We start from the raw sequence: 12,915 nt of genomic DNA on the forward strand, positions 1-12,915 counted from the left end.
GATCCGCCTAAGCTCAAATCTCTGGCCTTTTATGCAAAATATTAGTAGGCTTTCTAGAGCTCTGCCTTGATAAAATCTTTCCTAATCCAATAAATTTCAATAGATGAAATGTTTGCCTCCTCCACCCTTTCTCAATCCTAAAGCCTCTCTCTTCTGGCTTAAATGTCTCCTAAGTGTACTATCTACTGTTACTGTTTATGTAACCCTCTCTTCAAGTAACACCATGTATTTGCAAAACAACAAAGTAACACAAGAGTCAAGCTCAGGGTCTATGTCGGACTCGGAAATGCATTAGCCCAAAGCATTAGTCCGAGCAAAGTTCCTAGGGGTCTTGGAGCATTTCTAGTATCTTTTGAGATAGGAAAAAGTATTCTCTAGGGAGACTGACGGAGTGTAAGCCACATGGAGACTGTTCAACCATTAGGTCACTACAGACTCAAGCATGAGGCCAGAGCTGTGGGAGCTGAGTGGTGTGTGTGTGTGTGTGTTTGTGTGTGTGTGTGTGTCTTCCAGAACTGACTAGTGCCTCTTCCAGTAGGACATCACCCGTCTATGCTCATTCCCACCCCCCCCCCAACCAATGGACGATGCCACTGTGCCCTTCCCTGCCATTTGCTACCCACGAGGAACTCCCATCCATGTTGGCTACCTGGGGGTTCCACTGGAGTCCCCCCCCCCCGGGGGACGCTTTGGCGCGGGAAAGACCTCAGGACTTCTCTGCAGACCCAGATGAAATCTCAAGGGACTTGGGCTTCCCAAGCTGCCCAGCTGATCCCAAGGTGCCTTTGGAGGTGAGACCCAGTCAAGCAGACCCACGGGGGTCCTGAGTCAAACCCAAAGCCCCCCTCCCACCGCCCCCCCGGGCGGGGACTGGTCAAAACCGCCAGACTGCGGCATCTGTCGCTGGCCTCGAGGCCTCAGTTGCTTGCTCCGTAGGTTGGGTGCGGGCTCGGACCAGCGAGTCCCCGCGGCTCTGACCGTCCCCCTCTCAGCGTCCGGCCAAGTCTCTGTGCACCTCACTCCCCCGCACGCCGTGCCCATGGGCGTTCCCGAGCCCCCCGGTCCCCAAGGCCTGGGAGATCTTGGCCGGCCGCCCGGGCGCGCCCGCCGCCCCCTCCGGGCGCTCCTCCGGGCACAGCGAGCCCCCGGCGCTGACGTCAGGCCCCCTCTCGGCGCGGCCGGCCCCCAGTGCAGGCGGAGCTGCCGCGCTCCCACCCGACCCGGGCACAGCGAGCGAGCGAGCCACCAGCCCCGCAGCCGCGCCTGCCCGCCAGCCAGCCCCGCGCCCGGCCCGCCACGTGCCCGCCGGCCCCGCAAACTTGTGCCGCGGCCCCCGCCGTCCCCGGGGAACACGATCCGACTCCAGCCATGGGTAAGCCCGTGTTTTGGCCCCGCGCCACGGCCCCGCGTCCTCCCCGCCCCTTCCCTCCTGCTCGGGCACCTCGTTGTCGCCGCCCGGCCGGGCCGGGGATGGGCGAGGCTGCAGGTGGGAGGGGCGCGGCGCAGGTGCCCGCAACGCTCAGGTGTGCCTCCCTGCCGGGTCCCGGCGACAGGGTGCGCCACGGCGGTGGCACCTGGCACCCCCTTCCATGTGCTGCGCCCCCACGGGAGACGAGCTGGCCCTCCACCCCTCCGGGAGGCTTGGCCCAGCCGGAGCCGACGGAGCGTCCCGGGCTGCGGCTCCGGGTGCAACGTCCCGGCGTGCGCGGGGCGGGGGTGTGGGGGGTGTGGGGTGGATGGCGGGTCGACATTCCCTGGGTTTGTCCCTCTGCCGAGGGGATCGCGCCCCAATATGATCTGTTCCCCTTTACCTCACGTTAAAGAAACGCTCACGCCCTCCCTAGGACCCCCCCAGCTCCACCCCCTCCCCGCATACCGGGGTCTTTCCAGAGCTGATTGGGGGACCGTGAGCTTTGAACCCCCCGCACCCCGGGAGATGGAAGCGGAGAGCGAGGGGAGGGGACGGAGATAGTGGCTCTCGGAGCCCTGACCCAGCGACATGAGTGTACCGGGACACGGGTGCCTGGCGGGTGTCCCTGCAGTTGGGTGGAGGGACGAGGGTAGAGCCGCAAACGTGATCCCTGGAGCTCAGAGCCAGCTCTGGACCTGGGACCTCTCCCGCCGCTCCCCTCCCTGTGGGCTCATTAGGTGGGGAGCGTCCCCCCACACCCCCACCCCGCCCCACTCCGCACAGGAGAATCACAAAGAAGAAGAGAGCCCGCCGAAGCTTTCCCGAGGGGAAGGTCTGCCGAGAAGCCCCGGCTTGGGAACGCCCTGTTCGACCCCCTGTTTCCCAACCCTCAACCCTGGCCCTGACTCCAGTCAACACTTTTATGCTATGAACTGAGTGGGGTGTGTCTGTGTGTGTGTGCGCGCGCGCTCGCGGGCGTGCGTGTGTGTGTGTGAGTGCGCGCGCTCGCGGGGGTAAGTAGGAGAATGTCATACCAATTAAAATTTTTGCTGGGGTTAACAAGGACAGTCCATTATTTTGCATGTAAAAGGAAGTTCCGAGAATTTTCTAGTTAAACGCTTCGTTTTCGTTCACTTAGATGATCATCATCAAAGAAATAAGGCTCCCGAATTTAATGGGGAAATTTCTTACCCGAAAGTTTGGGGAGAACTAGGGCAAGAAAGGCCAGGGCTGTGTGAGCTGTAACTCTGATCCCTGTTTTTCTTCATGTCTCCCAACCTGAGCTATCCCATCACTTGACGCTCCTCTTAAATGAGGCTCCTGCATAAAAGTCAACTGACTGCAACCTGCTGGGGTCGGGGCGGGGGGCGACAGAGGTTAGAGCCCCCAAGTGCAACAGTAAGGAAAAGCACTGACCGGTTTTCTTGAAATGAAACTAGTTCTGGCCTGATAACGCCCGGCATTATCTGGGCTTGATAACACTAGGCATTCAGGTTTGTATCCTTGGAAATGGAGCATCGAGTTACCACTTGGAGACCTTCTGCCCCAAGGTTTTGACAATACTTGGGGGTATTAACTGGGGACTGGCTTTCTTTTTAAGTGGGTGTGGAAGTTAGATGCAGTTCTCATGAAGCCAAAGCTCAGGCCAGAGGCCTGTTCTCAAGGAAGTACTTTGTGTCTTGGACAATTGCTGGTTCTGCACTTCAATTGCCAATTTATGTTAATTTGTGCATACCTCACTGGTTCTGGCAGTATCCTTGGTTTTAGTTTTGAGTTTTTACATTAAAAAAAGTTCCCTTCATGCCAAAAAGGAAACATACCAATTTCCTTGGGTAGAGTCTTAGTAAATAGACCACAGGGCCACGAACTGGTTTTATTTTTCCAGATGTATTTAATTACTGAGCATACCCTTATGAATGCCTTAATTGACATGATTTAATGTTGGAGAAATTCTGACCATTGGTCCATTGAGCTGGGATTCATTTGTTATACAAGTCACTTCCTTAACCGAGTATCGGTTAATTCACTGGTAAATGGGTGAGTTTTACACAACTCAAAATTTCAAGGTACTCAAAGCCTTAAAGTAGAAAAAATAAACAGCAGTGGGGATACAATTTTGTGTTTTCAACGAATCCCAAAACAAAATCCGAGGTTTTCTAAAAAGTGGTTGAATTGAGAGATTTCTTTTACAGTTTTGTTGAGATACAGTTTACATGCCGTACAATTAACACGTGTAAGTGTACAAAGTCTGGGGGTTTTAGTCTCACCTCTAGCTACTGTTAAAACACTGACATCACCCCCAAAGGATTCCTGTACCCATTAGCAGTCACTCCCCATTGCTCCTCCCCCAGCTCCTAGTTAGCAGAATCTGCTCTCTAGGTCTCATGCATTTGCCTCTGGACGTTGCTTCCTGTAAATACAGCCAGAGCAATGGATGCTTGAAATGTGCCTGACCCTTCAGTAAGTCTGCTTGTGTGGCAGCATGGGAAGGGGCTACAGTAGTTGTCTTATGCACCATAACCACCTAAGCGTGGGTTGAAATGAATTCTTTTGCTGGCTAAAGAATTCCCCTGTTGGGTCATTGTACCTGTGGTCTCCCTCTCCTACTCACCCCCTTTCAGTCACAGCAAAATGGCTCAGCGAAGGTTATGATTCATTTTGTGCTAAGGGGTTTTAATAAAGCATGTGAACTTAATGGTGAGCCTTTCACTCAATAACACTTGAAACAATGGGTTTCCAGCAGGTCTTCTGGAACTGTAGCACGTGCAATGCGCATAGAAATCACCAGCTCTCTCCTTACAAGAAAGCAGTTTCTGATTCTTTGGGCTTTCCTAAGAAGTTTCCAGGTGTGGCCTTCCATGGAGCCAGGACATAAGGAGGGAAGCAGGGTCAGCCTGAGGTCTCCCAGTACCATCTCTTATCTTTTCAATCTCACTTGACTGCACCAAGAAAGGATTTGATGAAATAAATGATTTCTCTGGGTCTTTACCATGTAATTTACCCCCCAAATCCAAGAAACAAGACAGCAATGCTTGCTTGAAAAAAAAAACATGAGAAAAGCACTCCTAATTGTTGAAACACTGTTTGTTTCCATGAATCCAGCCTCACAGGCATCTTTTTGTAGTTGACTTGAATGCTGGCATCTCCGACATGCCTGCCACCAGGGCAGTTGGCGTTGCTCCAAGCTTGGTTTCTGAGTGCTTGCCTCTCCCTGTAAGAACCTAGCCACCTTCAGGGGCTCCAATGAAGAAGGGTGTCACCAGGGACCCAAACACACTAAGTTGGTCATGAAGGTTTGCTGAGGGGTTCAGACATTGAGGGGTTCTAATGACTGGGACATATCCCTGGTCTGTGCCTCTGGATTTTGCCCTCCCTCCCTTGAGAGTATAGACCTGGTAACAGTTCACCAGGGACCCTCCTTTCCGGTTGCAGAATGCAGGCTGAATTTCTGCACATGCCTCAAAATCCAGTAGCACAGACCACTATTGTGATAACCAGAAGTACCAAATTAGGAGCGTTGCCCTCCAGCAGATAGGGTTGCCTAAATCATTTGACCCCTCCAAAGGCTTTGTAGAAAAATCTCACCTGATCCTTAGCAACACATGGTTCCCTGCTTGCCTTGCATGTGGCTTCTTCAACAGACCCTGGTTATATCTCAGCACCACATATAGTCCCCCAAGCATCACCAGAAGTCATTCTTGAGCACAGAGCCATAAACAGCCACTGAGCATTACTGGGTGTGGCTTCAAGCCCCTTAAACACATTCCCAAGAAAACATGGCCAGCATTCATTGACTTCAGATCTCCAGTTTAATATTTCTTTTAAAGTGGGATGGGTTTTTCAAGGTGTGATTATGGTGTGTTGAGCAGCACAACTTCAGTGTGTAACCCCTGCTGAATACCACAACCAAAGATATATGAGTACTGAGGCCAGGAGTGTGACCCCCAGTGAGCAGGTATGTGACAACACAGCGACTTCCACCCAGAACTAAAATAAAAACTTGTGTGAAGGATTCTTTTGCATCACTTTCTCTCTCCCATTCCGCCTTTAAAATTGCCCTATCCATTTTGATTTGAGCAACTGTCTTTCCAGAAGACTCCAGGGCAGTCACATTGGTTTCCAGAGAGAACAACTCTTTTTGTTTGGATATTTAGATTTTATTAATATACGTACTCTTGAATTAAATTTTATAATTATAGTGACAAGCACAATGTTTTAAACAGGTTTGCAAACTAATAAAAATGACTCTTCTCAGAGATCCGAATCAGCTGATGGGAGCAGTAGTCCCTAGTCAGTATGGTTTTCATAGACTACAGAACATGGGGTACCAGGTTGCATCCATTGGGTAGAGATTGGTAAGGGAGCTTCTGTTTTTAAAAAGCCAAATGAATGTCATGTATTTTACAATCTTAACATGATCTGGTTACTCTTAGCCAATTGTTTATGCATTTAGTTTTAGTTTTTAGTTTTGGGGCCTGGCAGTGCTCAGGGCTTTCTCCTGACTCTGTGCTCAGGAGTCCTTCCTGGCAGTGAATCAGAGGCTAGGATTTGGTGCCAGGAATCAAACCACAGTCAGCAGCATTTAAAGCAAGAACTTGAATGTCTATGCTATCTCTCCAGCCCTTTGTTAGTGATTTTAATGTTTTCCTTTCAAGTACCAACTACACCAAGAGAAAAGATAACTTAAGTCATAGTTGTATCCTGATGTTCACTGCGTGCCACAAATATTTGTTGAAAGAATACATGTTTTGGTATCGAAAATGTACTTTATTGGGCCAGTTATACAGTACAATGGGCTTTGCATGCAGGAGGCCCTAGTTTCATCCTTAGCAACACATGGTTCCCTGAACACCGCTTGGGTACAACGTCCAAGCACAAATCTATGAATAGTCTCAAGTACTACCAGGGGCGACCACAAAGCATAAACATGATAAAATAAAATGCCCTTTAGAAAAGTACCTCTACATTATAAATGTATAGATTTCAAGATATGTAAAGTATATATTACAAACTCTGATAAAACAACTTTAAATAGGATAAATATTCCTTAATGATATTAATACTTTCAGCACAGACTATCATTGAACAGTATTTCCGAATTTGAAGTTACTTGAGAAAGAATCTGACTGCCTAGGCAGATACAAACACAATTTAAAGAGCAGTTTTTTATTGAATCACCCTTAGATACAGTTACAAAAGTTTTGTGTTTGAGTTTCAGTCATACAATGATTCAACACCCATTACTCCACCAGTGCACATTCTCCACCACCAATGTCCTCAGTATACCCCCTCCTCTTTCCAGCCCTCCTTCCTCTATGGCAGACAATTTCCCCCCATACTCTCTCTCTACTTTTGGGCATTATGGTTTGCAATACAGATACTGAGAGGCTATCACATTTGGTCCTTAATCTACTTTCAGCACACATCTCCCATCCCGAACGATCCCTCCAACCATCATTGACTTAGCGATCCCCTCTCTATTCCAGCTGCCTTCTCCCCCAGCTCATGAGACAGGCTTCCAATTATGGAGCAATATTCCTGGCCCTTGAGAGCAGTTTGTTTTTTTTTTTATTTCATTGTCTTTTTATTTTTGTCTTTCATGTTTTGCTTTGGGTGTTTTAAAGCATTTTCATATCTCTGGTGAAAAGTACTTTCTTGTTGTCAAAATTTTGAAGTTTGGGAATGCTGGGGGAGCTGTTCCAGCGAAAGACCACATTGTCCCGAGGATGGAAAGGTAACAGGGGACTGGGGTTTGCATCTGTTTGTGGGGTGAGGAGGTGGCGAGTACACGAGCACCCATCACAGCGCCACACGACCAGCAGGTTCCAAGGCTCTCAGCTTTAAGTTGCTGTCACATACCCCTCACCATAAAGGTTCTGGGGGTCAGAAGACACAAGACTTCCAAGAGTGCCCCTCAGGTAAGCCACATGTTGGGTTATCTCTTCAAGACACAAGGGAATAGAGCCAGTCCTGGTCTCAGGTCAGCACAAGTCATCTACGAGAAATCGATAATCAATTCTAGTTGAATTATAAGTACGGGCTCCTGGACTCATTCCTTCCTCTGTCTGAGGGACTCATTCTATTCCTTTGTCCTGGACTCATTCCTTCTCTGTCTGAGAAGGAGGAGGGTGCACTGTGGGGAGGCAGCTGCCTTTGTTATAGGGCTGCAGCTAGAGAGGTAGGTCAACAGGTTGGAGTGCATGCTTTGCATACAGAAGGCTTGGATTCAACCCCTAACACCAGGTCATCTCTCAAGCACCACCTGGAGTCCTGAACACCAAGGCAGGAGTAGCTTTGGCTACCAAGCAGACAATACCCCCCAAAAAAACTCCACAAAAATCATCATCTGAAGAAAGAACAAAAATTAAATTTAAAAAAATGATAAAAGATTCTAAAAAGTAATAATCTGAGTCTGGAAGGATGAGTGGGATGAAAGGGTTCAGTCCCTGGGAGGGAATGTTCCAGGACTTGACTACAGAGATACAAAAAAAAGGAGGTGTTGAGGATATTAGCAAGGTCTGAGTGTGGAGGAGGGAGGCAGGAAGAGAAGCCACGTTAGACAGGATGAGCCAGAGAAGAGCTGCATCATGAACCTGTTATCACAGAGAATCACAATGAATAGTTGGAGGGAAATGACAAGCCAGGAAGAGATTGAAGAAACCCTTGGTGGGGGGGAGAGAGATAAAAATCAATCATTAGGGGCTGGAGCGATAGCACAGCAGGTAGGGAGTTTGCCTTGCACGCGGCCAACCTGGGTTCGATTCCCAGCATCCCATATGGTCCCCTGAGCACCACCAGGAGTAATTCCTGAGTGCAGAGCCAGGAGGAACCCCTGAGCATTGCCGGATGTGACCCAAAAAGAAAATAAAATCAATCATTAGTGTCTAGTGTAAAGTTCCAAATAAAGCTGTAAAGGGAATTTGAAAAGTGTGAGGCCTGGTAGCTTATATGAAGTTTCTGGTAGGAGACACTCTTTAGGGATATTTAGGGAGTATCTTAAGACACTCTCTACCAATTTTCCATAAACACCACACCATATTTGATGGGGTTCAGACAGTAGGCAACAAATCATAAAGGGGAATACACACACACACACACACACACATATCTCAGAGAGCCCAGCAAGCTACCGAGAGTATCCTGCCCGCACGGCAGAGCCTGGCAAGCTACCCGTGGCGTATTCAATATGCTAAGAACAGTAACAATAACGGGTCTCATTCCCCTGACCCTGAAAGAGCCTCCAATACTGTTGGGAAAGACGAGTAAGGAGAGGCTGCTAAAATCTCAGGGCTGGGGCAAATGGAGATGTTACTGGTGCCCGCTCGAGTAAGTGGATGAAAAATGGGATGACATTGACAGTGACAGTGACTTAGGGAAGACAAAGGAGATGAAAGACAGATTGATTACCAATTGAGGAAAATCATTTTTTAAAAATTAAAAAAAATTAGCGAATCACCATATATTACAAAGTTACAAGGTTATTTATGATTGAATTCCAAGTACACAATATTCAAACATGAATCCCTTCACCAGTGTCCAGTTCCCTCCACCAGTGTCCCCAATTTCCTTTCCCCACACCCCAGTCTGCCTCTATTTTTTAAAAATTTTTATTATTGAGACATCACGAGGTACAGTTGCAGACTTAGAAATTTTTGTGCTTGGGTTTCAATTATACAATGATCAAATACCCATCCCTCCACCAGTGCCCATTTCCCACCACCACAGATCCCAGTATCCCTCCCACCCCCCATCCCCCCATCACACCCTGCCTCTGTGAGTCTGCCTCTATTTTTCCTTCACTTTTTTCACCCTCTTCTCAAGCACTGTGGTTTGCAATACTGTTGCTAATAGGGTATCATATGCATATCAGTTCACTTCCTTTCTGACACTGTGAGTTTTCCACATGTAAATCATTCTTGCAAAATGTTTTGAAACTTGTTTATTGTCTTCTACTTTCAAAAGTGGAAGAGGAAAGGAAGTGAGCTTTTCTGGGATAACTCTTCGGTATAACTCCAGAAAGTTTGTGTGTTAGAATAGAACTGAGTTCTTGACTATTTGATAAATAAAGTGAGGCTGGAGGGATACAACAGGGTTTAAGGTACTTGCCTTGTGTGTGACTGACTCCAGTGGTTTAACCCCCAATACTGCATATGATCCCCTGAGTGACCCCTGAGTCAAGTAGTCCCTGAATGCTGCTGGCTGTGGCTTCAAAACTCTTCCCCCAAACAATACTAAAATTTAAGTGGCGTTATTTCTTCTTTAAATATTTAAAGAAACCCCCAGTCAAGTCACCTGGATATGGAATTTTCTTTGTGAAGATGTTCTAAATTGTGGATTATATTTATTTATTAAGCTATTTTTAAGTTCTGAGAAGTTGTGTTTTTCAAGGACTTGAAATATTTTATGTTATTCAATTTATTAGCATAAAATTCACAATACAAGAGTATTGCCTGCTTAATCCTGGTATCTGTAAGATCTGTGGTGATGTTCCTCTGTTTATTCCTGGTGATGTAGGTAATTTGTGTTCTCTTGACTTTGCCTGATCAATCTTGGCCATTGTTTAAAAATGTACTTAGTACCCTGATAATGGCATGTGTTAGATGATCCCTTATGAAAAAGGAGCATGTTTTCTAGTAATCAGAAATAGAATTTTAATGCCTAGAAGTAAAAACCATTTACTTTGTAAGAGGGAAAAAAGCCGCCAAAGGAAAAAGTAACCCAATCTTTTGAATTTTGCTCTTAATAGCTGTCTATAGTTCAGAATATTTGAACTTGATGCTATAAGGTATAACAAGATCTATTGTAATTGATCTTGGATTAGAGTAATCGCTTAGCATTTGCTTATTACTTTTAGTAGGACTATTAACTGCTTCCTTGTTTGGAGAAGCTGAGATAGATAAATAAAATAAAAGAATTTCCTTCCTCCCCTTTCCAGTGTACTTTTTGAGCAAGGATTCTCAACCTCAGCACTGTTAATATTGAACTGGATGATTTTTGTGCTGAGGGACTGTCCTGTATACTATAGAATGTTGATCTGCATTCCGTCCCCTTCCCATTAGGTGCCAGTGCTAACTCCTTGGTTAGACTCACCAAAATGTCTCTGTGCATGACCAAATGACATCAAGAGGGGTCGGGGTAGGGGTGGGGATATCAAAATCATTTCATGTTAAGAACACTTCCTTAGAGTAAGAGGGGTTAAAAAATTGGTACTTCCGAATACCAAAAAATCAGAGTTATTGAGGACTTGGTTGGAGCATATCTGTGGAATGGAAAGATACTTAGTCAGAAAAGTGTATCCCTTCCACAAGGGCTGATTCATTATTTTTTTTTGTAGAAGGATTTTTTTCAGGAAATGGCTTTCAAGTGGTGTTCAGGAGGCCTTGGGTCTAGTAAGGAGAACCGTGTGGTGCCAGGGATTGAAATAGGATTGGCTTCATGCAAGACATGTGCTTTAAACCCTGTATTTTCTCTTCAACCCTCATGGGGTTTTTTGTATTTTACCCAGCATCTTCAGGGAATCTGGAGGTATAACACAGAGACTTGCAGTCAAATGAACTTTGTTTCTTTGACGTTAACTAGTATTGAAATGATTTCAGTATTGAGACCAAACACCCCTGGGACAAGGAAATGCCTGACTTTCCTTGATACATTGTTCTGATGTTCAAGTACACTTTGTGTCTGAGAGGATTGAATCTTTGTGAACTTGGTTCTGCTTATTATAATGGTTTCCATCTTTTGTTCTCTTCTTCTCTTCTTTAAGTAGAAAGATATCAAGCTCCCTGTCCCATTTCTTAACATTCTTAATTACCTTGATGGCCTTTCCAAATTTAGAATTCATCTCCTTAGCTGTAATCAAATCCACGTAGATTAAGCCTTTAAGGCCACCTTCTGGCATGTTCCGCTTTGTCCTGACTTCATTACTTTTTCCCCATGTTTTTGAGAGGGGAAGTGAATGAAAAAAGGACAGATTTTTGCTTGTTCGTGAAAAGCCTTTGACTTCATTGCTTTGCTCTGCCTTCTTCTCTCCCAGAATTCTTCCCCTCGGATCTTGGTGTTTTGCAAGGGATCTGAGCATATTTGCAAAAATAATTCTAGTGTAAAAAGATCAGGAATGTTGGAAGCAAAGGTTAAAAGCATCCTAGAAAATCTGCGCTTTTGCATGTGCGTCAGGCCACTGGTTTAAGAATGTAGTTTCACAACAACTTCCTGAAAAGCAAGTTTAAACAGTGAGTTTTAAAATGGCAGCTGAAATCTAAGCATCTGTCTCTTGAGCAAAAAAATGGAGGTACAATTAGCAAAGGAATCCAACACTTGTGATAACTATTCGATAGAGCCATTTATTTAATTTCGTATTTTCAGTTTAGTTTTATTGTGTGATGTATCCTGACATTTTCCATCATAAGCATTACAATTTAGAACATAAAGTTCTGAAATTCCATTACATGAATCATTACCACTTTGTAAAGTCATTGTGCTAGATAACCAAAAGCTGTTTAGAGCTCTATGATATTATTTCTTCACATCTATTTTAGATTTTTGTAAAACGCGTAAATATTAACAAATCATTAAAAATTTTGTTATCAAGTAATAGGACTACGTAAATATACACACATAAAAAGTGGCGTGACCCAGTCATTCAGTTTGAGGAATCTTTACAAACTTAATCAGTACTACTATGATGAAGAAGCAGAACATCATCAGACCCTCAGAAATTCCCTGTGAACTCCTGTTCAGACACTCACCCCAAATGGATATCACTTCGAATTTTTTTCCAATTTCTTGCCTCCTTTCCAACTTCAAATAAATGGAATCACGTGATGTGAACTCTTATGCCTCGCAGCATTTGATCAACGGTAATAACATTATCTTAAAACGCAGTGATGTTTTCCATCTGGAAAATCATTATGATTAAATTATGGCTTCTAAATCATTATGGTTAAAAGCATTTATTAATTACCTTAATATGTAATGCTGCACTGGGAGGCAGGGTACAGAAACAACTTCTATCCTATTTTAAATGGAATAGACTGAAATAGAAGGTGTGAAAAAGGACTTTGAGAGTCATTGACAATAGATGAGATGGGGAAATGAAACACAACTCAAGCTCATGAGATGACATAGATCAGAAAATCCAGCGTGAAGGGTTGTCAATAAAAAGGAATTTGTAGCAATACCCATGCTCTGGGCTGGAGCGATAACACAGTGGGTAGGGCGTTTGCCTTGCATGCGGCCAACGTGGTTGACCCAAGTTCGATTCCTCTGCCCCTCTCAGAGAGCCCGGCAAGCTACCGAGAGTATCTCGCCCGCACTTGGCAAAGCCTGGCAAGCTCCCCGTGACATATTCGATATGCCAAACACAGTAATGAGTCTCACAATGTTACTGGGCCCACTCGAGCAAGTCGATGAACAATGGGAGGACAGTGACAGTGACAGTGACCCATGCTCTGAGAAACCTCAGAACCCTGAACAAGTGATCCCTGAGTACAGATCCAGGAGTAGATCCT

The 12,915-nt window shown here is 45.7% G+C and overlaps 1 protein-coding gene across 1 annotated transcript in view; it reads left to right on the forward strand.

The window, feature by feature from the left end:
• Positions 1-1,178: 1,178 nt before the first annotated feature.
• Positions 1,179-12,915, forward strand: part of GPM6B (glycoprotein M6B) — a 159,416-nt gene continuing 147,679 nt past the window's right edge. Inside the window, exon 1 of the mRNA XM_056131267.1 lies at positions 1,179-1,372. Within this exon, the coding sequence (XP_055987242.1) occupies positions 1,369-1,372 (4 nt within the window). The 5' untranslated portion in view covers positions 1,179-1,368. The remainder of the gene's footprint in view (positions 1,373-12,915) is intronic.

The sequence above is a fragment of the Sorex fumeus genome, unplaced genomic scaffold, assembly GCF_029834395.1.
Source record: "Sorex fumeus unplaced genomic scaffold, SorFum_2.1 ptg000086l, whole genome shotgun sequence".
In the NCBI taxonomy this organism is placed as follows: domain Eukaryota; kingdom Metazoa; phylum Chordata; class Mammalia; order Eulipotyphla; family Soricidae; genus Sorex; species Sorex fumeus.